This window comes from Copadichromis virginalis, linkage group LG15, assembly GCF_057382275.1.
Source record: "Copadichromis virginalis isolate Kocher_CV1m ecotype Utaka linkage group LG15, C_Virginalis_male_GT1.1, whole genome shotgun sequence".
NCBI lineage: Eukaryota > Metazoa > Chordata > Actinopteri > Cichliformes > Cichlidae > Copadichromis > Copadichromis virginalis.
This window is the reverse complement of record NC_140632.1, coordinates 11536859-11561003: the sequence shown is the minus strand read 5'-3', so window position 1 is coordinate 11561003 and position 24145 is coordinate 11536859. Positions and strand designations below refer to the sequence as shown.

Here is a 24145-nt window from a genome sequence, read left to right as displayed (position 1 = left end):
AAAGGTTTTTTTTCTCTCCCTTTTTTTGTAGAGATCCCTTTGTCAAAACCAGAGCAGTTCATTGAGGTTGCCAGCCCTTTTCTCTCCTACCGTACCAGGAGCAGCGGGGGCTCAGTTCCAGAGCCGTGCGTACACTGAAACTGATACATTTATAAATAACATTTTCTTCTCTCCTTTCTGATGTCTTTCAGTAGTCTATAGGTAACCTGAGCCTGACCTCTTTATAGAAAAAGGAAAGCATGATAACAGCTTCCATATGGAGGTCAATAAAGTACATCACCATTATCATAATACACCATTATCACCTGTTTTTTTTTACGATCTTACTTAACCACCATCTCGACTCTCTGTTATGAATGCATTCGTAGTAATTGAGAAATGTGAACTATGGGAATTTTGCTTTTGTGTTTTACAACCCACAGTGGAGTAAAGATTAGAGATTTGCTCCTTTTGCTACCGTAATACTATATATTTTTGTATCAACAAAGAAAAATGGCAGATTATAGAATGCAATGAGATCTGTGCATGGTATGATTATGATATGTTACATTTGCACACAACTTGTTGCTTGAATACGTGTCTTTATGTGTCAGAGAGACCAAGCAAAACACTCCCAGGAAGTGTTCCCACAGATCCCCTCTGGTCTCCATTACTGAGGAAGAGGAGACTGAATGTCAAGAAGGCCTTGAGCTTGACGCGGCTGAATGCACCACTAACTCACCAAACTGCACTGACAAAATGGAGGTATATAGCATTATGGTCCACGAGGGCGAAATATTTTCAGATTTCACAAATATTTGCAAACAAAGCATCGTTGTAGAACCGCTGTTATCCCTCAAATAGAATTTAAGCATCTGTGACCTGTTGGAATGCCAAAAAAGGAATGAATGAAGACATTATTTTATTTCTGCAAAAAGATTTGTTGCCCTTTGTCATGTCTTCATTTCATTGCTTTCCTGTTGCCTCACTCGTCTCTCTGCCCTGCATGTATGCGGTCAAAGGCTATTCAGAGTAGTTCTGTGTGTCAGTGACAACACGGCTGCCATCCCCCAGTCTCAAAGTCACTTCTGTTGTCTCCCAGCCAGGCCACTACTGACCAGGGGCACATCTGCACTAAAGAGAGAACCAGCTAGAAAAGGGAAATAACAGGGGGTGGGGATTCATTGTAGCAGACACATGCAGACAAAGAGAAGAGGGCAGAAACAAAGATAACAAAGACTAAAAAAAAGGGTGGACAACTCTATTGTTCAATTAAAATTTTTTTAGGGGAACTAAAAAAAATAAGAAAATATAAACAGAGTCACATTTGCACTGAAATAGATGAAAGCGGGGCAAGAAACTGGGAAGCGGGGAAGAGAGAATCTCTGGTGTGTGGTGGTGGTGAGCTGAATGCGTGGGTTTCATGCAGGGAGAGGTCATGTACTGTGCTGATGAAAAAAGCAGCGCAATTAGATGATGAGCCATCAGTGTCTGCGTCTCCTGGGGGCTTCATTATTACACTTCACTCCTAGCATAGGGGAAAAAATAGAGTTCATATTAATCGCCCTCTTGTGTAACTGTGACCAGTTATAGAGCGGTTAGGTTAGGGCAGTGTGGACATGCTAATTTGATGTGTCGTTTGATGTGTGTGCAGGCGTGTGTGTGTGTGTGTCACATGGGCCACATTTATCTAAAGTGTGTGTTCCTGCTCTTGACAAGCACATGGCAGGGTCACGTGTTGACAGACTATAAATGACATGAGAGGGGTTTTTTCTTTTGGTTTTTTTTTTGATCCAGCTCTATATTTCTATGAGAGAAGAAGGTGCCTTCACATGATGTGCGTAATACCCTAAATGCCCCACTCTCTCAACCGTAGTGTGGGTTAGAGCATTATGTTTCAACTTCTAATATGAGTATGGTAGTCATTAAACAACCAAGCACCTGCATAGTTTCAGTTTGCATCACTAATTACAGTTTATCTCAGGGGGAGAATGTTAAATTAGTTAAGAGTACATTGGAAATGCTTTAATTTGTCTGTGCAAAAATAAAACGGTGGGGTGGCTTTTGATAATGCCATCTTTCTCCCATCATGACTGTGATTTCTTTTGTGGAAAATTGCTGAAAAGCCAAAAGCAGCAGCTAAACTCCTAGGAGCCCTGTGTGTAAATTGTGTCTGTCTCAATATCTCCTTAGTCTACACAGGTAAAACAAGCAGCGCACCAAAGTGCCGTGCTGTCAGTGAACAGGACCTACCACAGACTGGAGCTCGAAAGCTTAAAGTTTTATGCACACAAGACACGTTGACATACGCGCTGACATTTTTGCAGCAGGAAAGTGTTGCTATACAGTGATGAAGAGGAGGTCAAGTGTGCCTCCCAATCACAATGCCTCTTTCCGTCTGTCTGGGTCTCTGGGTACTTATTCAAATATGCGGTGACTCACATACAGAGACACACACACTCACTCTGACTCATCAGAGAGTCTTGGCAGGGGTTGCTTTGAAGTTACACGACATGAAGATATATAATTCTTCTTCGGAGCTGAGTAAACTGTTGGACGTTCACCAGAATTTTCCCAGAGGGGAGCATTGTTTGAAATACATTTTTAAAAAAAAAATCTTTTAAGGAGGTGGGGAGGCTGGAGGAAAGTTGGAGCCAGCTGATATTGGTGTACTAATTCTTGCACTTCTCTTTGATAGCTCTAATGCTCTTTTAAAGACCGCAGCATCTTCCTTCTTGCTCACACCAAACATAATGCTACTTGAAGCATATGATAATAACTAATTAGCTATGTTTCTTTATTGTGCTGGCCAGATAAGCATGACATCAGGACTGTTTAGTAAATCCCCTCTCAGAGAAGCAACACACTAAACAACATTATAACTCCTCATCTGTCACTGACAGTCGGGGTAAATTAGAGCTGGTATTCCCTGTTGGTGTTTTTAGCAGGGGGAGGGGCAGACCCTGTCACATTAAACCGTGTCTCAGTGTTGGGTGAGAATGGCCCAACACCACAGCTGGCATGGAATCACTAGAGGGTGGAGGCGTATCTCTGCCAGTGCTACTCTGTCAGCAACACACAGTTCATGCCTCTCTCACTTTCTCTTTTTTCACTCTCTCGTTGTCCCTTTAGGTTACTGCAGAGGACAAGAAGAACAGTGATGACATCTCCAATGGTAAAAGCTGTTCCTTTGCAACACCAGGCCCCTAATGCGAGCTGTCTTTGAATCCCAACATAAGATGGCTTTACCCGAGGTCAAATATTAGACTGCCACAAATAACAAATGCCCCTTATTTTCAGTTTTTTCTGGATTTTTTATGCAGTTGACATATGTTATGGAGGTCTTCATTACTGTTTGACTCGAACGGCATCCGTGCATCATAGTCCCAATTAATGTAATTAGACGTATTTTTATCTCTTGCCTCCAATCCAACCATCGTCCTCTCCGTGCTTGTAGCGGTTGGTCGAGACGTTTTGAAAAAGATAGGACTGAAATTATGCTTTGTGACAACCGGCCAATTCCCTGCCTCCTCTCTGCCCCCGTTTAGTTGCTTAGTAACACCTGCAGTTTGAGTTAACGGACCACCATTGCTCAACAGCAGAGACGGTGGCCCTCGCCACCTCAGCTTTCTGATCAGACTCTCGCTTTAAGTAGAGCTCGGGGGCAGACTGTTTGTATGTGTATGGGTGTGCATGTGTGTGTTTTTTGGGGATGTGTGCATATGTCTATGAGATGCATTGAGATAGTGGGAGTCGGTGAGTGGGAGTGAGGATGTGCATGTGCGCTTACACTGTGCCATTATGTGGGAGTTTGGCCAATTCGGCTCGCTGTGTTTAAGATAATGATTTGAGTCTAGGATAACTTGCTATGAGTCACAAAAGGAAAAGCGTTTAGTTACTGAATTTTGACAAAGAGGATATCAAGAATTTTACCCAGTGGCTCCACTTTCAGCTAGGTGTCTATATTCTACATGCATACTACGTTATACCAAATGACTAACACAAGAAAATGCATGTATATAAATGTATTATTACTCAGGAACGGTGCCACCTTATGTTCAATTTAAACTTTATTTGCAGATAGGCCCCAAACTGAAATCAAAGAGCCTGTAACTGAGGAATCCTACTATGCGACTAACAAGCCAGTCCTACAGAAGACCTGGGTTGACCTGGAGGACTTTGATAAATGCTTTCAGTGAGACACATATACATACATGCAGAAATAGGTTCTGATTAATATCATAATCGCTCATGCTAAAAAATAAAATAAAGTAAGCGGGGTTATTTGTATTCTAATTTCAGGACTCTCTTGGTGTTTCATAAGCCACAGACTTACCAGCATCATATTGAGAAATCACATTTTAAGGTACAGACTGTGCAAGTTCTATCTACGGGACTAAACTTTGGTTTTATTTTCCCACGTAACTGAATGTGCTTTGACATACAATTAGTAATTGTACGGGACATATTGTGATTAACTAAGCTGGTTTTATCTGCAGAATACTGTCCTCTCCAAAACAACAGTAGCCGTCAAATGCAGTGGATCATCCACACAGACACTTAGCTCCGGATCCCTTGCTGTAGCAAGCCCTGAAGTAAGCATGTAAACAACAGCAACACTCCAATATGCATACTAAGAATTGTCTCGACTTGTTATTCTGAAATTCATACTTTCTGACCCTTTTGGTCTCTGTCAGTCTTCCCCTCTCTTTGTCTCCTGCTTTGCCTTTCTCAGCAGCTGCTTTTTCTGACATTACTTAAGTCTTTGTCTCTGTATCTCTCATTTAGGTGCCAACTATGAAGCTCCACCTGTTTTTTGTTTTTACTTCTGTTTATTTGAATCCCCCACTGCAACCATGCTCCCTTCTCTTCTCTGAATTTTCCTTCAACTGCTCCTCCACTAAGCCACCGTTCTATTAGTTTATCTTCCATGTCTCCCGACGGCTTTCTGCTCTTTCTCTCTTCCACTTGTCCTTCTCCGTGTTTGTGTTTCTTCCAGCAGTGTCCAGAGGTGAGAGGCACTTATTACCTGTGTGTGGACAGCCTGCAACCTTCCCAGATCCTCATCAGCTTCTCTTCTCTTCTTCTCTGGGGACATGCAGCTGAGGAGAGTAAGGGCTTATCAGTGCACAGACACAGACACACATACATGGAAACACAAACACTAACTTTCCTCGCAGGTACAAACCGTGCATCAAAGACATATTTAATCTACATTTTGGGTTATTTTTATTTTTATTTTGTGAAACCACTGTAATTTTGTTCCCTGCAGAGTGCCACCAGTGCATTTATTTTTTTACTCCACTTTCACAGAACAGGAAATGTCAGCAGCACGTAGGTCTGCAGTTCTCATCGCCATGCCACACTCCTGGACAAGTCTGCAGTCTCAGCTGCCAGTTCTTTCCATCAAGACCACCTCCACAAAGGCAGCTGTGTTAAACTTGCCCTCGGGGTAGGACAGCACTGATTTATATTAAGAACTGTAGAGTATTTTGATCAAAATGATAGTCTTAGATTAAATTTGCAGCAATGCCTTTGTAGTATCATCGTACTGTACTTATTATGCTCCATTGTTTCTTTTGCCTAGGATTTTGGTGATGCTATGATTTCCTAATAACACATTACACTCAACACACAATACTAAGTAAAAGCATTACAATTGTATCCATTCTAATCTCATCCTTATGTAGCTTTAAACCTTATCTTCTGACTTCATTGTCAAGTTATGTATTGAAACAAAAAATCAGCTGTTTTAGCATTTCTTAACACTTCAATTCTCCTCCTTCACATTTACTCTCATAATCCTAAATTACCCTAAGCGGTATGTAATTGTCATCACGGGAACTTGTTCTAATAATGGTGAATTTTTCCTTTTTTGTACAGCACCTGTGAGATCTTTTGACAAAGAAAAGAAAATGTTCATGTTTCACACTTGTTGGGATTTATACAGCTGAGCAAAGATCTGTTCTGCATAGCTGTAGAGCATCCTGCAGAGGGTACCCTGCAGAGGATATCTTGCCTACCTCAGATGCTCTGAAAAGCAGTAAAAAGCATCTGTCCTAGTCTCTATTATTGGGTGTGACTTGGCCTAGAAGCAGAGGGCCTAGTTTCTGGGGTCAGGTGCAGGTATGGAGGAGTGCAATTACCACTGAGCCATAATCACACACATAGCACTCAACTAACCATGCCCATAAACCTCATAGTATTAGCTCTCCAAGACATAATATCTGATCTTGCTTCTGGGCAGCAATCATTTTAAAGCTCTCTTTGTATGCCCATTTTCATATGTTAAACTTTATGGTCTCGCCATTCATATGCTGATCTGTGCTAATCTGTTAATGTTAAAGAGGTTTTTTTTCCATTATAATCTTGTTTTTAAGTCTCTTTTGTCTCAGTTTCTGTTTTAGTTTCTTCTCACTGTCTTCTCTCCCATACGCCTTATCTTCTTTTGTCTCGCTCGCATTTATTTCCCTTTTGAATGTTTCCACAGTACTAGCCCAGCTCTGCCTCAGTGCTCATCCATCTAGTTAGGGCTGTAATGGCTAAATTATGTAAAGCTAATGGGGCCAAGAAAGTGGAGCTCCACTCTCTCATGCCTGACCAGGCCTTGTGAACTCAGTTTGGTATTTGGTGGAGAGGACATTAGGCTACTGCACATCTGACTGTCTGACCTAGTCAGTATTATTTGACAGGAACATAGCTCCTCTAATGCAAAAAAAAGAAAAGGAATTTCTCTTTGATTTTGTAGCTTCTGTTAACAACTGCATGAATTACAGGACCCACGTTTTTGCACCAGACCATCACATTGTAACTAGTTAATGAGTGCTATTCACGTTCTCTGTCAGTAGCTTTAATTGTTAAATACAGCAAAATGTAAATAAAAACAAAATGCAGAAACACATTTTTTTTGAAATGTGGTTGTAGGACAAAAATAGTTGGTGATTCTACACAAATAGTTTGATTTTCTTTTGATTTCTTTATCCTAGATAGTTTTATAGTTGAATCTAAGAAGGAAACGTCACTCTGTGGTTGAACTAATGGCAACACGTCAGGCCCGGTGTGGACAGACTGAAGGTCACAAGCCAAATAGGCTGGAAACCACAGGTTTTAGGAAAGTGCAATGAATGAGTGATTGCTTTCAGAATGCAAATTTTTTTTTGTGCTCTTCCCATCAGGCGGCATGTGCTGTGCATCCACATAAATGCAGCATTGGGTTACCATGTCCACCTCTGCAGCAAGACACCATTTATCTTTGGAGAAGAAGAAACCATCATGCCACACCTTACAAAGGTGCCTTTATTTATGACAATGATGGTAATTCCATTGTAGTAAATGGGCTGCTTTCTGAGCGGTGGCGCTCCTTTCAGAATATTATCCTGCAGCCGTATTCTGCCACATGCTGCTACTAAATAGATGCACATTCACATTTCTGATATAAGATTTGACATGTAAATGGCTTTCTTTCTTTCTTTCTTTCTTTCTTTCTTTCTTTCTTTCTTTCTTTCTTTCTTTCTTTCTTTCTTTCTTTCTTTCTTTCTTTCTTTCTTTCTTTCTTTCTTTCTTTCTTTCTTTCTTTCTTTCTTTCTTTTTTATCTCCAGGAAAATTTTCACAAAAATAGAAGTGATCGCTTTGATGATACAGTATATGTAAATAGAAAGGGTCAAAGGGGCGCATACTGACTAAGAAATATAAGGGGTGGTTAAACACATGGAGAAACTAGCCCTCATGGTGTTCAATTTAAGCACATCTGTCATGATATTTTGTGGTGAAATCACTGGAACAGAATAAAATAAAGGGAAACTAAAGAGAATATGTGCTTTTTATCCTACCTCATGACATTTTTTTTTTTTTTAAAAGCAGAGCTTTTTGGAACATAGTGACAAAGAGGATAACATTGCCCTTGTTGCAATCTCCTCACTGTGGCATTTTGAAACTGGGCTTACTCCAGCTTCAATTTAAAAAATCACATCATGTTAGTGACTCTGCTCTCACACATTTTCTCTTACCTTTGTATAGCTGAATTTATATTTTTCATCTTTCTTTTGTCGATTGTGTAGCCTTAGCCCATCACTGTTTATGTGCATATAGCAAATGTTCTATAAGCAATTCTGATTTGATCACCATGGAAGTGCACCAGATTGTAGCATGATACACTGTCCTTGTTTACTTTCTGTCTGTGTAAACTCCCAACACTAAATAAAACTGAGATGCCTCCCAACTGTTCTTCTCTTTTAATAGGAAAGTGCCCATTTCACTGAGCAGGCCTCTTCCATCTTTAGGGCCCTGTCCAGATTGGTGGCTTCTTTTAGTGATAAGCAGCAGCAGCCAGCACTAAGAAAGGGTCTGGAAGAAACTCACTGTCCCAGAAACATCAGCACCACCCAGGAAAAATGGGAGCACTGCAAGGTAGTTTGCTCATAGGTACACACAGATTCTATGTAGAGTGCATAGCTCAGCATCCTTTATACCTTTGGCAAGTCATTGACAGTTGACAGCTGCTAAATCTATATGTTGAAAAATTCGTTTTACAGTTGTTAGGCCATGTCTTTAATTTAGATTAGATAAATTACATTGATTTATGACTTTGAATGACCAGAAACTTAATTTATTATTGAACAAATATGTTTGGCTGTTATAGAAAATTAGTGTTGCTTAATTGACATTGATTTACAATAGCTCTGAGGAATAATCATTTCTGACTGGTCAGAATTTCTGAATTGCCTCAATGGAGTCCATATTTATGCGACTGTGGTGTCTTTTACTTGGAACCGAATGCATTTTTCACAAGCCTTACAAAGATACCAATGGAAGAAAAGGTTTTCATTTAAAGAATTTAGGTAGTGGTAATGACTGATGTGGGGTCTAACAACCCTCCTACACATGAAAGGCTATTGGTCATAGGAGCTATGGATTCACATAGTTACAATTTTGCAAAATGTGCAACCACAACAAAATGACCGTACATCCTCTTTAATTTGGTCATTGCTGCTGTCTTTCCTCCTTGGCCTTGTGTTACACACACCCAAATGGTCACATTTGCTGATGATCAATTAATTAAGTCTATTTGATTAGCAGGTCCTGGCTGCTACCTACCCTCCTAATTCAAATGGAAGCAGTAAAGGTGTACTTGGTTTTTCACACACTCCTATATTTTAAATAAATGACACATTGTAATGACACATTGTAATATGCCATATATTGGTGTTCATCTCAGGTTGTATTTAGGTGATTTTAAGACCTGCTCAGGCTTGCTTGCTTGTTATGTCCTGGTATGTAAAACCTTAGAATTGACAGAAGGTGTGTTTTCTTTTTACCATGACTGCATGTGTTCTGGTGTTTGTAGGTGTTTAACTTGGCAGTTTACCACATGCTGCGTGAGGCTCTGGGGAGGAAGCTGAAAGCAGACGAGCAGTTTGCTGTACAAGCTCTCACTGCTGACCCTTCACTGTTCCCTGAAGAATACCCCCCTATATGTAGGTGCCACTTATTTGTTTGGAGATATTGTATGCTATCATGTTATATACATAACATTAGAAGCTCATAGATGTAATCAGTTGTGCTAAGCTTATAAAAGTCTGTATACCTAAATATATATACTAAATATATATACATATATATATATATATATATATTTATATATGTGTACTAAACTCAGTAGCTTTAAACACTTTAGGGCACTGACTCATCCTAAGTAATTGTTCACATTAGAAATATCATAAGATTGCAACTACACATTAAATCAAAAGAATATTAATAAATGTGTCTTTGTTTACATGCAGTGTCGCTCTTTTCATTAATTCATATTCACCCACAATTTGCTGTTTTATGCCCTCATTCTGTTTGTTAAGTAAATGCAGATTTGGAGCCCCCAGAAATGTGGAGAGACAGGGAGCCAACAGACAGAGAGGTCAAGGCAGTGACCGTTCTGCAGGCTGGATTCAGAGGGCACTTAGTGCGCGAGATCCTTGATGCCTCAAAACCTGGTAAACAACTGAATGTACACGCGCACACACAGAGAATATAATATTTCAAGGAAAGTGGTGTGATTCAAAGCTCATCTTTCAAATCAATAATAAAAAATACTGGCTTTTGAGTAGACAGCGCCAGTGAATACTTTATTTTCTGTGCTCTGTGAAGGAGAAGAGAGACACAGCAACTACAGCAATTTAAGTAAAAATAGAAAATGTGCAAAAAGACCCACAAAAACACAGGATGGCCTGTTTTTCATTCCTAGATTTATTATCCAAAAAACCCCTCACACACAAAACACCTGTTAGTTCTGCATTCACTGTATAATTTAGCCTGCTGGCGTACATCGAGCTCCTGAGCAGCAACGCAAATATGTATTGATGAGACTGCCACTCTTACTAATAAATCCTGACCGATGGAGGCTAACCACATCGGGGATACACAGACGAGAGGAAACATGCGCATCATATACATGTGCAAACAGCGTTCCTGCATCACTGACTGATGTTCATTAGTGACATCAACAGAAAGATAGGGAAGAGAAGACGGGGAAGCAGTGGACACTTTCTAGGAAAAATGAGAGATTACATAGAGACAGTGTTGTGCAGCTATTCCAGTCTGGCTTTGGAATAATATACTGTTTTAGTATCAGTGTTGCTTTTGAACAGTTTTCTGGTAAATTAGAAATTTCCCTCAGTTTTAGTGAAAATATTTGGATGTGTTTTTAGAGATAATGTAACAGTAATCGTCTTAATGTGAAGGTCCATCACTGTTTGTTGATTCCCAAGGAATCGCTGAAGGCGATGTACTGCACAGCCATCCTCTGTTTATTGCTGTGCCTTCTCCAGGCAACAACACATGACACTGTGACCCCTCTGAGTAACTTGTACATATGGGGGTATGGACAGTTTCATTAGTGTGGGGTTTGCCTAAAGCAGCACTGTAATACACCAGAAATGAGAGAGTGCCTAATTTCCCATGGCTTGAAAATGTAGCTTGAGCATCTCAGACATCTAAAATACCCACATCATTAGAGTCAGTCTGCCGGCATCTCGAAATTATTATGCTGGTGGTCGTGTGACATTAGTATGAGCACATGTACATGCACACACTGAACAGCTTGACTTTTTTATGAAATTGGCCTAACATAGTTAAGTTCTTTCAAATCAAAGCACAAAGTGCAGCCTTTAGAGTTCCACTCAGAGTGATACTGACTGTCTAACAGCACTTTAAAAAACCATTCACTCAAAACATGCCACAATGTCCACATTGCCCAGGATAGTACTTGTTAATGACATGGTCCCCTTCAAGCACCTCAGTAGTTCCCCGGTATTTATGCGCACTGCTTTTGCTTTATTTTCTTCCACTCTATTAGCTCCATTTGTAAATCTCATTTGCCAGTCTTACATTATGCTGGTCAGTTTGAAGTGCCACTTAGAAAAGAGAGCTGAGGGCAAGGATGTGTGGCGGGAAAAACTGGGGATACCTTTTGCCACATGTGAATATGTGAAAAAAAAATACAGCATTAAACAATCTCTTCTGAGCATTTCTGTGCACACGCACACATTTACTAATACATGCATACTTGCAAGTATGCAGGATTTCTTGTCAAAAATTGCGTTCTGTCAGAGGGCTTACCTCTCAGGTGAGATGAGTGTGAAAATTAAGTGTCAAGGTGAGAATAATCTTCTCCTATCAGCCTATCGCTGGATGAAGTAAAAATGCACTTTGCAATATCTGCTTCCCACTCTGAACTAGGTCAACTTCAATGATTTTTTCATGCGTTTGACAGCAACATGGGTTTTTCTTTCATCTTTAATGGAGGCTACTTTTCTGTGCGTGTGCTCATGTCGTTCAGGAACGAAGGAGAACCTCAATGCGTCCAAGATCCTTTCATCCGTGTGGTCGACAATTGAATGTGATGCACACAAACATGCAGCTTTCTTGCTGAGGTAAATGAACAACTGAGGTCTATCAAAGTGTATGACAGAGGTGACTAAGTAATAAAAATGTACTGACTGTGTGCGCTTACATGGTGAGTCTAGCAATCGTAGTGGGTTTTTTTGTCAACACAAATATTTGAAAGTATATGAAAGCGCTGCAAATGCGTTCCAGTGCCAATGCTGTGTATATTGCATGGCATGCGTTTAGCCTCTCTGTTGCACTGCATGTCCAGAATCTGCTCCCTCTCCTGGTTGTGGCAGCCTGTGGGGGACATGCAGGGAGCATTTTCCACATTGTGTTCCATCTTTTCCCAGTGGTACCATCTGCTGTTTATACTCTCCCCGTTCCAATCAGCTACCAGCGTCTGCCGAATGACCTGCTGCCTGGGGATGCATGTGTGTGTGCATGAGCAATAAAAGCTCGGTCAATGTGTGTACGGCGGATGAAGAGGTGGTTTTCTTAGCTGACATAAATAATCACTTAAGTCAAAGATCACACTGAAAAGCAAAGTGCATCCTGGTTCTTTCTTATGAAAGAGGCATAGATTGTTTTCTGGGACTTTGTAATGAATACTTCAATTAACTACTTAAATTAAAACTGTATTCATGACATAGTTTTTGCTTAAGCTGAAATTTCTAAATGTGCTCTGAACTTTCTGTTTCTTGCACAGGCATATCATCAACAATTCTAAGAGGAAAGCGGACCTCTACCCATGTCTACGAGATGAATCGACTAAAATCGCCTTTGCTGATTACACTGTCTCTCTTCCAGACACAGCCAACTCATGGGTCTTGGTCTTTAGGTCAGAGAACATTATAAACTCAGTGAAAGAGAATTCCTAGGCTGTCTTGGAAAACCCTGGTGGAAATGCATGATGTCCTCTTATAACCTTGCTACCTAGCCGTGCTAGATATATTATATATATTGATATATTATCGGCTTGATCTTTTTACTGGTTCACAGAGAGATTTTCCTGGTTTCTGAGGAGGTGCTGGTGATACCAAAGGTCTACTCTCCAATCCCTAATTGTCTCCTGCACGTCATAAATAATGACACAGGAGAGGAGGTAAACACGGTCTTCAACAGAGTAGCACCCCATGTCTATCAACCCAATAAGGTGTGTGGATATAACATGAATTTTTTGCGTGGTGCTTTTTTTGAACTTTTCTAGTATTATATATAGAAAAATCCTTTTAAAACTCTTTATTATAGTATTTGGTATTGATATTTTCTTTCCAATATACCTCCCTTCTAAAATAAAATTATAATTTTATGATGAACTTTCTATCCCCTGGCCCAGCTTGGTTATACCTTTGTAGCGGAAGCTATCACACCTGAATTACCCCCTTCTGGTGCAAAGTGGAGGATGTGCTTGATCGGCTCAAAGGAACCACTTCCAAAGCTGTCCCGCGACACCCCAGTTAGTGAATTCTCAGTAGAGGAATTACGGGATTATTACATTCCAAATAACAAAAATCTCATTTGTTGGTAAGAGAATTATATGGCATACAGTGTTGTTTTTTAATGTTAATAAAATGGAAAAAGCAGGGATGCTCTGAGAATTTAATGCTATAATGTGAAATGTTTTATAGTTACAGAGTACATGTAACAACAGACACTGTAGCAACCGTTCAGCTTCAGACTTCCCACCCAGATGTATTGATACGTCTATCCATTCTGGACCATGAGAAACAAGTAGCTGGCAAAACCGGGAAGGGCCATGTGGTGATTCCTGTTTTTTTCTTCCTGGTGAACAAAGGTGAGGTGTCATTGGGTGCAGTAACCAAAGCTTGTGATGATCTGTGTTTCATAATTTAACACTCGACATATGAAACCAATTTAACTGTCTCACAGTTTTACGGTTTCTTTCAGTAAATTTTTGTGACCGTAGTTGTTCAGTAGTTCTTGAAATTCCACCTTGCAGTTTTAATTGGTGAGAGCTACTGCAGTCTGCCAACAGCAAACCTGAATCTTTATTCTGCTTACAGTAACATTTGTAGTGTAGTGTAAGACAATCACACACAAGACACGTCAAATTTATGAGGAAGGTGGTATGCTACTAATGTTAAAACGGATTCAGCAGTCAACACTGCTAATATTAGGGTTTGGGGGGTTTTAAACATATGCTGCACTTAAAAAAAAAAAGAGGATTATCTTTCCTCCTACTCTTTTATTTCGTTTTTCTTTTCATCTTCTAGCTGTCCAACAATCCACAGCTGGCCAGCAATTTCTACAAAATCCTTCTTAAAAGAGTTCCATGTTCCTCCCGACCTTTTGAGTATGATTTTCGTTTTGCAGAAAACATTTTAAATGTGGCACTTTTTGTTCTCTCATATGCTGAGAGAAAGCTCTGCTGTTGTATGCTCATTTTAAAACCAAATTGTACACAAAACCGCCCTTGAACCACTTCGGAAAGCACGAGCAAGCGTTCTTAATGTGCTGGAACTCTACCTGTTATTCAGAGTTAATTTTAAATGTTAAAATAATAGGAGAAGAGCTTTAGAATTTTGCACTTATTTGGACCAGATGCTAGAGTGTTTATAAAATGTTTCCTAGTATATTTATTATTCTTGTCTTTTATCAGCATTAATAGATTTCTCTTTCTGTTACAGACACCGAAGAAAATAAACAGGAGCAGTCTCCTTCGGAGAACACTTTCCAGCAAAATGAAGGGGAAGACAGCGCAGTTAAAAAATCTATCTCCTCATCTGACCAGTACCAGCCTCCCACAGAGACTATGGTATCACTGACAACTGTCTGCGTGGTATCTGCTATTGCTCAAACACTTAACTATTCTCACTTTCATGGGCATCTCACTTTCCCTCTCTGTCTCTCTCACCCACGTGCTTGCTGCCTGTTGATATCATTTTTTTCTGCCAGATTACGCCTGTAAGCACACACACACACACACACACACACACACACACACGCAAATTTAGTCTCACCCACACTCACATTCTCAGAGACACAATTTGACAAGAAGAGGAGAGTAGCAGAAACTGGAGGGGTGTTGTTTTTTTACTGTCTGACTTATCAGTGCTTGTCAGGGAGCCATGATTTGTGCATGATTTATGACTCACTGTAATGTCTGAAGACCCCCCATCTAACACACCTGTTGTCTTAGTTTAAGGGTTGCAAAAGCATATGTTATGCTCTGTAGGTGTGTATCATCACATATTCACATGCACAGGCATACAGTGGAAAATGAAAAATAGTTATTGTCATTCATTATTATTATTATTATTCATTCTTTTCTGTGGTGATTTTTTTTTTACAGTGATGCATCTGGTGAATAATAGTTGCTTTTCCTCAGCAAATACTCACAAATACACACAGCAAATTTTTACAAATACACACAGTTAATGCCGCAGTTAAAGCAGTGAATTAAGGCTACAAAAACATGTATTTTTACAGACCTGTTAAGACGTTCGCTTCGGATACGCCATGTGTGTTTTTAAATCTTTTTTTGGGAACACAGTGAGTCAGTAGCACTAAGACAGATAATGTCGGATGACACTGATAGCAGCTATTGATTAGAGCTTAGAGCAGATAAAGACTTAAAGCAGAGGGTGAGTGAATAGAGTGGCGTTGTTTGCCACAGGGACTCACAACACACACAATGATGCATCGTAATGGTGGAATAATTGTAAAGACTTGTGTAGGGTGAGTTGGGGGGGGACTCAAAGATATATGTAAGCGAATGGGAAAAAAATTAAATATATGCCACTTTTATTTTTTGTAGTGCTTTTTCTGTTTCTTTATACGCTTGATTTACTTCTTGGAATTTTGTCTGAATTCTGTCCTTTCTGTTCAGTGTGATGGACGTGGGTGTTACGTGAGATAACCTTGGCTAACCAGCCCTCTGCCTTCACTTAGTTTTTGTGGTGAACATGCACTTTAATTGTTTACCACAGCAGCAAAGTGGGTTCTAGGTCTTTTTTGTCTCCCTGTGTCATGAACACTGATGCAGATGTTTATAGTATATTGTCAGGTTGTGTTGGCTTTAGTTCATAGTTTTGATTCCTGCATAAATCATGTCGTATATGCCTTTTTTTGTATGTGTGTAATGCGTTATATTGTACTCTGATGCAGGTGTTTTACATTGTTCATCCATGTTTCACAGGTTCACAAGTACGTGGTGCAGGCAGAGGTGCTTTATAAGACTTGGAATCTGAGTGAATCCCAGTTGGCTTTTGCTTGTTCAGTCAAAGACTTGGAGAACAATGAGACAAGAGGTACATACTCAAGGCATTTACTATTACCACATCAGTTTCCAAGGGGGCAGCCAGGAAAGAAACCCTGTTTGCATCTTTTTCCTGGAAAACATACACATATGATTGGATTGTTCACTATAGTGCCATGAATCTTCTCACAGATAGGACTGTAATGGGCCATAAAGCAGTTCATTTTTATTATTCTATCAAAACTTTGTCAGCATTTAAGCACTTGGTTCTGAATGGATTTTCTACTAAGCCCTTAATGTTTGTTTTCGCACAGTTTATTTTGTGTTCAGTCTGAAATGTGAGTGATACTCAGTAGGCAGTGTCAGGGGCCAAGGCAGGCACAGTTTATTCTTTGCTTCCACTTGCCATGGGCCTGTAATCACAACTGTAATGAAAGCCAAATGAATGCAGCTGCTTTTGCAGATCATAGAGTGTGATTTCTTGTGCCCAGTGGTCGCTGGCTGTGGCAGTAATCCCGTCCTCTGCCACCAGCTCTTGGTTCTCTGCCTTTAATCATGCTATACAAATTGGATCAATTGAAAAATCACGTCTTTGAAATTGGTTGAAGCTTCTTAAAAAAAAATAAAAAATTGAAGGGGATAAAATAATCGCAGCATCTGTCGATGCTGATTTGAACGGGTTGCTGCATGGGGAGAGCGTGCATGAATGCCTGGAGAGGAAAGCAAGCTTGCTATCACCGAATTTCTGTTGTGTTTTCACCAGAGCTGATGCCAAGGTTCCCCGTACTTAACCATTCAGTTATTCCATTTGCATGATATGAAATCTACAGGTGACATGTGTGTTTGGGTGTGTGTGCGTGTCAGTGTGTAAAATGAACACTGTCATTTGAGACTGCCATAAATAGACAGTGTTTTTCTGTCTTTTTAAATGTCGTTTTTCCTGCATGTTAAGATTTTTTTTGCCAGTTTATGCTCACATTAGCCCACATATCTATCTATATGCCAGTGTCCATACAAAACCGTCTATGTTTTCCCTAAGCTTATGAAAATGGGTCAGTGGGATGTCAAATGAAGCAGGCTCTTGCCCCCTGGTGTCCTGGGAAATATCTCAGCAGGAAAGTGAATTAATTTCATCCAGTTTAACTCCGTCTCAGTGGTGAGCCTCTGCCCTTGATCATGCTCCCTGCATGCTACATGGATACGCACGCACTACATGGCACGCCAAGCCTCAAAACCTCTTTAACAAGCTGTTTAACAATCTGTAGTTAACACAAAAACTGCACTGCTTATGTTTTTGAATGCATGCACATTTTCACATATTTGCCTAAAGTCCTACTGTTGGAGGAGTCAGCCTCAGTTCTTTGCACCGTTACCATGAGAACACACAACAGTCTTTTCTTACAATTTCTTCAAGCATGTCCAACTTAAATCAGTTTTCAGGATCCTTTTGGGATAAATTCCAACAGCACAGATTGATATTTACATCCAGTTTTAGCATTGATTTTTTTTTTTTTAATGTCTTGAGATAGGAGTAAGTCATTGAGTATTCACCAAAGCTCTTCAGGCAGAATGGCAGGGTGTCAGCTAAATGATGGATTATTACGCCTTTATATCAGAGAAGTGAGACTCATAGTTAATACTTCATCTAAGCTGGGAATTGAATCTGACTCAGTTTTTAAAGTGCAACAGTGCCATCTAGCATACATTCAGCCGCACAGCACCTTTGCTGTTTGTGTGGCAGTCCCCATCTTTAATTGTTTAAGTAGAATGTGAATATCTGATACTGTTGAATGTCTATAGACATGGCATGCATTCAAAACTGAAGCATTCTAACATTTCACATTAGAATTTTTTTTAAAAAATCTAAAATTTTAGCATTTCCCAATAAGGACATTAAATAACTTAAATCTAGATCTAATGTAAAGTGAACACCGTAGTTAAAGTATTTATGAAGCTAAATGCACAGCAGGTTTTCTGAAGACAACAGAAAATGTTAATGTTCTTAATCTCTGCTTCATAATGCAGTAAATAAGCTTGAGGATGTAAAGCGTTCATCTACCACTAGCACACCAAATCGTGATGGCCTCAAGTCTGATGCAACCAAAACCCAGCGCAAAACCAAAGGAGACAAGGGGAAGCCAGCTGTCGCTAATGAAACGGTAATGTATTACAACAGTATGGTACAGGAAAGACAAAACACCGCAACTCTGCAAGTCTGTCAACTGCACATAAGGAGTAGAAATATAAAAGCGCTTATAGAAAGGTATATGCATGCATTCACATGTATATACCCATGTTTATACAGTCACCCACTCAGATTGAAGGCCATGTTTACCTAAATGTATTTTTCACAGCGACTTTTAAGTTAAGAGAAGGTGCTAAGATATGTCACAGAGGTCTTGTTGTAGCTTGAGGAGTACAGGATGGAGGCATTTGTTTTGACAGTGTAGTTCACGTCTCTCCAAAGATGTTCATCCAGCTATGAAATGCTAGGCAATGCATATCAGGGTGAACCAAATCTCTGGCCTGCCTGTATACAGGATGTCTGAAACACATTCACCATTCATGATAACATAATCTGCATGGTGAGTGTGAATAATAGTCTCAGATAAGAACTTGGTTCATCAGTCAGAACCACTCAATAAACCTATGATCCACATAATAGCAGCATTTTGATCAAAGCTGTGCCACACATTAAATTCACACATTAAGCACGGTGACATTTAAACGTTTTTCTAATACTGACCACCTTCGTTTTTCATTTAAAATTTGATGGTAAGTGCAACTTTAATGGAGAAAAGACACTAAGCGATCTCCAAATAAACTAAAAGTTATCTGTTGTGTAAAACAAAGGCAAAAAAACTAAGTTTGAAGTAGACATGCGCACTTTAGCAAACCGACCTTCCGCTCTAGTGTTTGTGTGTCTCAGCATGTGTTATTTTTTTTCTGTGGGTTCTTTGCACTCTGTGTGCAAATGTCTGTGCAGAGCCTTGACCTAACTAAACCAAACTGGATGCTACGTGTTGTCACGGACAACAGCAAAGAAAAAGGCATCGACGTTAAGAGAGACACAGAAAGAATAGACCAGATTAAAACCATTAAAAAAGCATGGGAAATGGCCGAGCCGGGACGCTCTGCCAAGGTAACCCTTTTAATTTAATATATTCTGTCTTCTTTTAGAATATATAATGTACTCTAATTTATTTATTTTTATGTATTTATTTAAGTGGGCTACACTGAAACATACGCTTCAGACAGAATGATTTACTATGTCTTGCTTTTAGGCTTTTCAGTCTCGTCTCCATTTTCTTAAACAAGTGCAGCAAAAAGAGTGTGGTGATGCTGCTACAGAGGAAAACAATGGTATGAATCTTTAAAAATGGAAACATATTTATGTGAACTCATATGGTTTATGGTAATGTGAGCTTGTCCTATTGGTACTTCTATAGATGCTTCAAGACCTGGTCAAGACATCTCTCAGAGTGCATCCAATCAGAAGTTGACTGACACCCCCTGCTCCTTTCCTCACATGGACTACAGTCACTTTACCAGGTTCTCCATTGCTATACTTTTCCGTCTCTGTCCCTTTTCACTCTTTCACTATCTATTTGATTGTTCAGCTTGTCCCAGCATGCAAGCTTAGACGATATAGATGGGAAATGACACACAGCCAACAAAGAAAGTTACATCATCTCATTGTATTTTAAAACAGATGCTTGCATTTTCCTCCCCCTGTTGAGGTCCTGTGGCTAATATGCAGGATGCAGTCTAGTTACCTAATGTAGATTTGTGGACCTGAATTAAGAGCTGGAAGGTTGGTGAATATGTCGGTGTTCTTGTTCTCAGGAACAGATTGGTTCATACAATATCTGCAGAACATTATTAGTAATTTCCTGTCTTTATGACCTTTGCTCTCATTGGTCCAGTGTGAACAGCAGTGTTACATTGTATACTTAACAGGGCCTGAAAGGGCAATGCAAGGACTTCAAGCTACAGCAGTGTGTGTAATGTATGGAGATAAGGTGGATGCTATTTAGTACGGCTACTGGCATAATGTTTTTTAAGCTGTACCTTTCATTTTTAAGAATGTAATGAAATTATTTACATAATAAGCATTATATTATTTTGCTGTTTATTTCTTCTTTATCCTTTTAAACTCTCCCTTCTCTGTCTGGGTTTATTCTGGGTACTTGGACTTCCCCCCATAGACCAAAGACATGCATCTCAGGTTAACTGGTGATTCTAAATTCTAACCCGCAGCCCTAAATAGGATAAATAGTTAGGAATATGGATGAATTGATAGCTTTGCACTTAATCATTCATATTCTAGTGTTTGATAGTAACTTGATTTGAGTGGGTACTCTGAACATCAGGGTGATTAGTACATGACACAGCAAAAACAGTAAGTAGTTTATTGTTTTGAAATCTCTAAACATTTGGATTTACAGGCTATTCATGCATTAAAAATATACACAAATGTAACATTTGTGAGCCTGCCATTCCTCCTCTTATATAGCTGACTTCAGTTTCTAACAGCACAGCTAAATGTGCCTCAGCCCTCAGAATGACAATACAGCAGCTCCACTACTGACATCAGTTACTGAAGGACTGACAGTAACAGTCACCGAGAGTTTTTACTGCAGCTACATTTTTGTTGTTGTTTATATTTTAGGTTCTGATTTCTATATTTTGAGGCTGGCATTATTGTGTGGGTTAATCTTTGGTTCTGATTTCTACTTTAATGTTACTCTGGTTTCCTTTAAAGGCTAGTTAGCATATTTTTCCTCCTTATATTCTGTGTTATTTAACCTTCCCTGTGTCCTTAACTTAGAATTTCGAGTTCTTCGTCATCTTCAGGGGTTTTATGTTTGGTTGATTTGTGCTTTTTGTGCCTTGTTCTTGTTCTTGTTGCATTTGAGTTCTAGTTACTGTTTATGGAGTCTGTTTGTGATTAGTGACTCTTAGTTATTTCCCGTTTTACTTTTCCCCCAACCTCATTGTCTTGATTGTGTACAACTGTGTCTAGCTTTCCTCAGCTGTCTTTCCTTGCCTGCTCTCCCCATGTGTATAAATAATTCTGTCTTTGTGTTAACTTCCCCGTGTGTTTTCTTTCTGTGATCTGCTGGGCTAATTTAGAGTTTGGGTTTCTAGTTTTCATTGTTAGTTTGAACTGTGAAACAAAGGCTTACCTTCTGTTTTATCCCTCTGCCTCCAGAGTATACATTTGGGTCCTTTAACCTGCAATTCATGACGATTACCAAAAGATTAATTTTTAAATATCTTTGATATCAATGCACATCTAGGATTACAAGCAACTATGAGTTTGCTGCCCATCTATGTGTACCCATCGTAAACAACTATTTGCACTTAATTTTGAGCATCAATAGGGAAAGGGCTTTTTGGTTTTCGTATAAGTCGCTTAGCAATTGACCAATCACATTTCACTTAACCTTGGTTGCATATAGATACATACTGTACAGTGTAAACTGATCGAGTATAGTTAGGAAACAGTTTCACCATAATCCCCCCCAAATTCCACGTTGAGCACCAAAGGTTAAGCCAACAGACTAGCCAATGGCTTTCCAAATTGGTCTATGTCCTGTGTGTGACTGTATTGTCAGAGTAAGAGTTTTAAAGGGAAGAATCTCCCTCCACAGTCCCCCCTGGGTTTCCCATTACTCTCCCTGACACCATCTCTTGTTCCCTCCCTCCATCTCTCCCTCTGTCCATCCCTCTCCAGGATAAATGAGATGATATTTGGGTCTTTTAATTAGAGAGCTATTTCAGGGACACTATGAGCTCGTTACTCCAATGAGATGTGCCCCTCTCCCATCACCTCTCCATCCTCTCCTGCTGTGAGCGTGCGCATGTGCGTGCCAACACGTGTGTCCAGCTAATGGTGGCTGTCGACACTGGCCTGCAATATGAGCAGAGAAAGAGATGTGTTAAGTTTATTAAAGGGTGTCAGGCACATCAAGATTCACACTTGTGTACACACAGGCGTGTCTATATCCTCAGTTTCCCTCTCCAAAAATTTGTTTAACACCTGATCCTGACACAGTAGCTACAGTGCATGTAATGACACTGTGCTATAGTACAAAGTACTTGAACATATCTTCAGATTTCTATTCATTCTCATTAGATGGGTATACATTCATGTGACAGAAAAATGCTGTGCACACCGTATACATTTAGTTCTTGTGCATACATGTAGACACCAAAAGGATTCTCCAGTGGTGATGGACTCATACATAGAAGAGGCCCAGCAGAGGGAGCGCACTGAAAAGATCCAGACTTACCGGTTGGTCCGAGAGCATGTGTTGGAGTGCAGAAAACAGGAGGCGTTCAAAAGGAAGGAGCTAATGAAATGTCAGCTGGAGATGTATCAAAACATGCAGGTAAGGGACAGAGAGGGAGAAGAATGTAATGAAACAGAAAGAAATGAGCCACTGTGGCTATCAAAGTTAAAAGGAGTCAGCTGCCTTTCCCTCTAATTCTTTAACTACTTTCTCGCTGCCATTTCTCTTGTCTCCAGGCAGCCTTTGAGCAGCGCTGTAAGAACTTTCACAATACGTGCGAAGCATTTAATAGCCGTCATCGCGCAAGCATCAAAAAGGAACAAGAAGAGAAGGAGGCTCTGGAGGAGGCCCAGTCCGCAGCTCTGGAAAAACAAGCAGCCTTCACCTCTGCTTCCGCACAGCCACCCAACAAGCAAGACAAGAAAGCTGGCAAGAAGAAATGATAGTCTTTAGCACCAACATCCAGTCTCAATTCTCCTCAGTAGACATCTCAGAAGTAGTCACACTGAATTATCGTCATTGTGTCCCAGCACTGTTTACGTGCGCCTTACGAAACAACATCAGATGGGAAGTTTATTTGTTCACGATTCAGTGCGTTCGCCTTTTCACTACACCTTTAACTTTGAAACAACTAGTTGCTCTAACTATAGTGTTTATTAAATGTTCTAGTTTGATAGTAGTTTAACAAAGATGTTCACACAATTATAATATTTAGATCATATCCCATGAGATATTTAATGTGTTCTTTACCTATACTGTTCATTAATAGCTATGAAAGCAGGATTTGTAGTTTTTATTCATTTGAATCTAAAGTGAATGTTCACTGTCCATGTTTTCTCTTTGCTCTACACAAGAATAAAACACGTTTCAAATTCTCTTGCTGAAACTGTAAAAATATTGCTGAGCTAACCTTAAAACTGAATTGGAGGTCTGAAGGATTTTTTTTTAATGGCAAAGCTAGTTTTTAGTTTAAGTTAAGATAAGATAACTCTTTATTGTCATTGCACAGTCATACATACAACGACACGATACGACACATCACAATGCAACACAAACAACACAACACAGTAACTTAACTTAGTAATAAAAAATGAAGAATAAGGCTTGTAAAAGCTGTCCTTGAGTCTGTTTGTCTGGGACCTCAGCAGCCTGAACCTCCTGCCAGACGGCAGCAGCTTAAACACCTGGTGTCCTGGGTGTGTACAGTCCTGTAGGATGCTGCGTGCCCTCTTGAGACAGCGAGTGCTGTACAGGTCCTTCAGGTCCATTTTTCTGAGGATTCTCAGAAAGTGGAGACGCTGTTGGGCCTTTTTTTAAAACCGCAGAGATTTTAGAGCTCCATTGGAGGTCTGTGTCTATGTGCACACCCAGAAACTTGAAACTGGACACCCTTTCCACACACTCCCCGTTGATGCTGACAGGCTACAGCTCGGACTTCCTCCTTCTGAAGTCGACTACCAGTTCTTTTGTCTTGGTGGTATTGAGGTCCAGGTTGTTGTCCACACACCAATCTGACAGACTGTGAACTTCAGCTCTGTACGCCGTCCCATCTCCCCCAGAGATGAGCCCCCAGAGATGATACAGTGGTATCATCTGCAAACTTAATGACTGCGTTGTCTGGGTGGGTTCTAACACAGTCATGTGTGTACAGTGTGTACAGTAGGGGACTCAGTACACAGCCTTGTGGAGAGCTGGTGTTAAGGCTGAGGGCTGAGCTAAGATGAGGCCCCACTCTAACTCTTTGTACACGGTCTGAGAGGAAGTCTCTGA

General features: G+C 40.0%; 1 protein-coding gene across 8 annotated transcripts in view; it reads left to right on the top strand.

Moving 5' to 3' along the window:
* Window positions 1-23251, top strand: part of adgb (androglobin) — a 37526-nt gene extending 14275 nt beyond the window's left edge. For 4 of the 8 annotated variants that reach the window (XM_085431906.1, XM_085431905.1, XM_085431901.1 and 1 more), the window contains 25 exons: window positions 32-125; window positions 594-744; window positions 3112-3154; window positions 4060-4174; window positions 4282-4345; window positions 4479-4574; window positions 4979-5090; window positions 5293-5431; window positions 7155-7269; window positions 8219-8386; window positions 9324-9453; window positions 9829-9963; window positions 11808-11901; window positions 12564-12695; window positions 12857-13010; window positions 13194-13381; window positions 13486-13652; window positions 14506-14657; window positions 16017-16128; window positions 18102-18235; window positions 19063-19218; window positions 19361-19439; window positions 19526-19628; window positions 22291-22474; window positions 22612-23251. In XM_085431906.1, coding sequence (XP_085288032.1) covers window positions 32-125; window positions 594-744; window positions 3112-3154; window positions 4060-4174; window positions 4282-4345; window positions 4479-4574; window positions 4979-5090; window positions 5293-5431; window positions 7155-7269; window positions 8219-8386; window positions 9324-9453; window positions 9829-9963; window positions 11808-11901; window positions 12564-12695; window positions 12857-13010; window positions 13194-13381; window positions 13486-13652; window positions 14506-14657; window positions 16017-16128; window positions 18102-18235; window positions 19063-19218; window positions 19361-19439; window positions 19526-19628; window positions 22291-22474; window positions 22612-22818 — 3224 coding nt within the window. In that variant the 3' untranslated portion in view covers window positions 22819-23251. The remainder of the gene's footprint in view (window positions 1-31; window positions 126-593; window positions 745-3111; window positions 3155-4059; window positions 4175-4281; window positions 4346-4478; window positions 4575-4978; window positions 5091-5292; window positions 5432-7154; window positions 7270-8218; window positions 8387-9323; window positions 9454-9828; window positions 9964-11807; window positions 11902-12563; window positions 12696-12856; window positions 13011-13193; window positions 13382-13485; window positions 13653-14505; window positions 14658-16016; window positions 16129-18101; window positions 18236-19062; window positions 19219-19360; window positions 19440-19525; window positions 19629-22290; window positions 22475-22611) is intronic. The other 4 variants (XM_085431903.1, XM_085431900.1, XM_085431904.1 and 1 more) reach the window with 4 other exon arrangements.
* The last annotated feature ends 894 nt before the right edge of the window (window positions 23252-24145 follow it).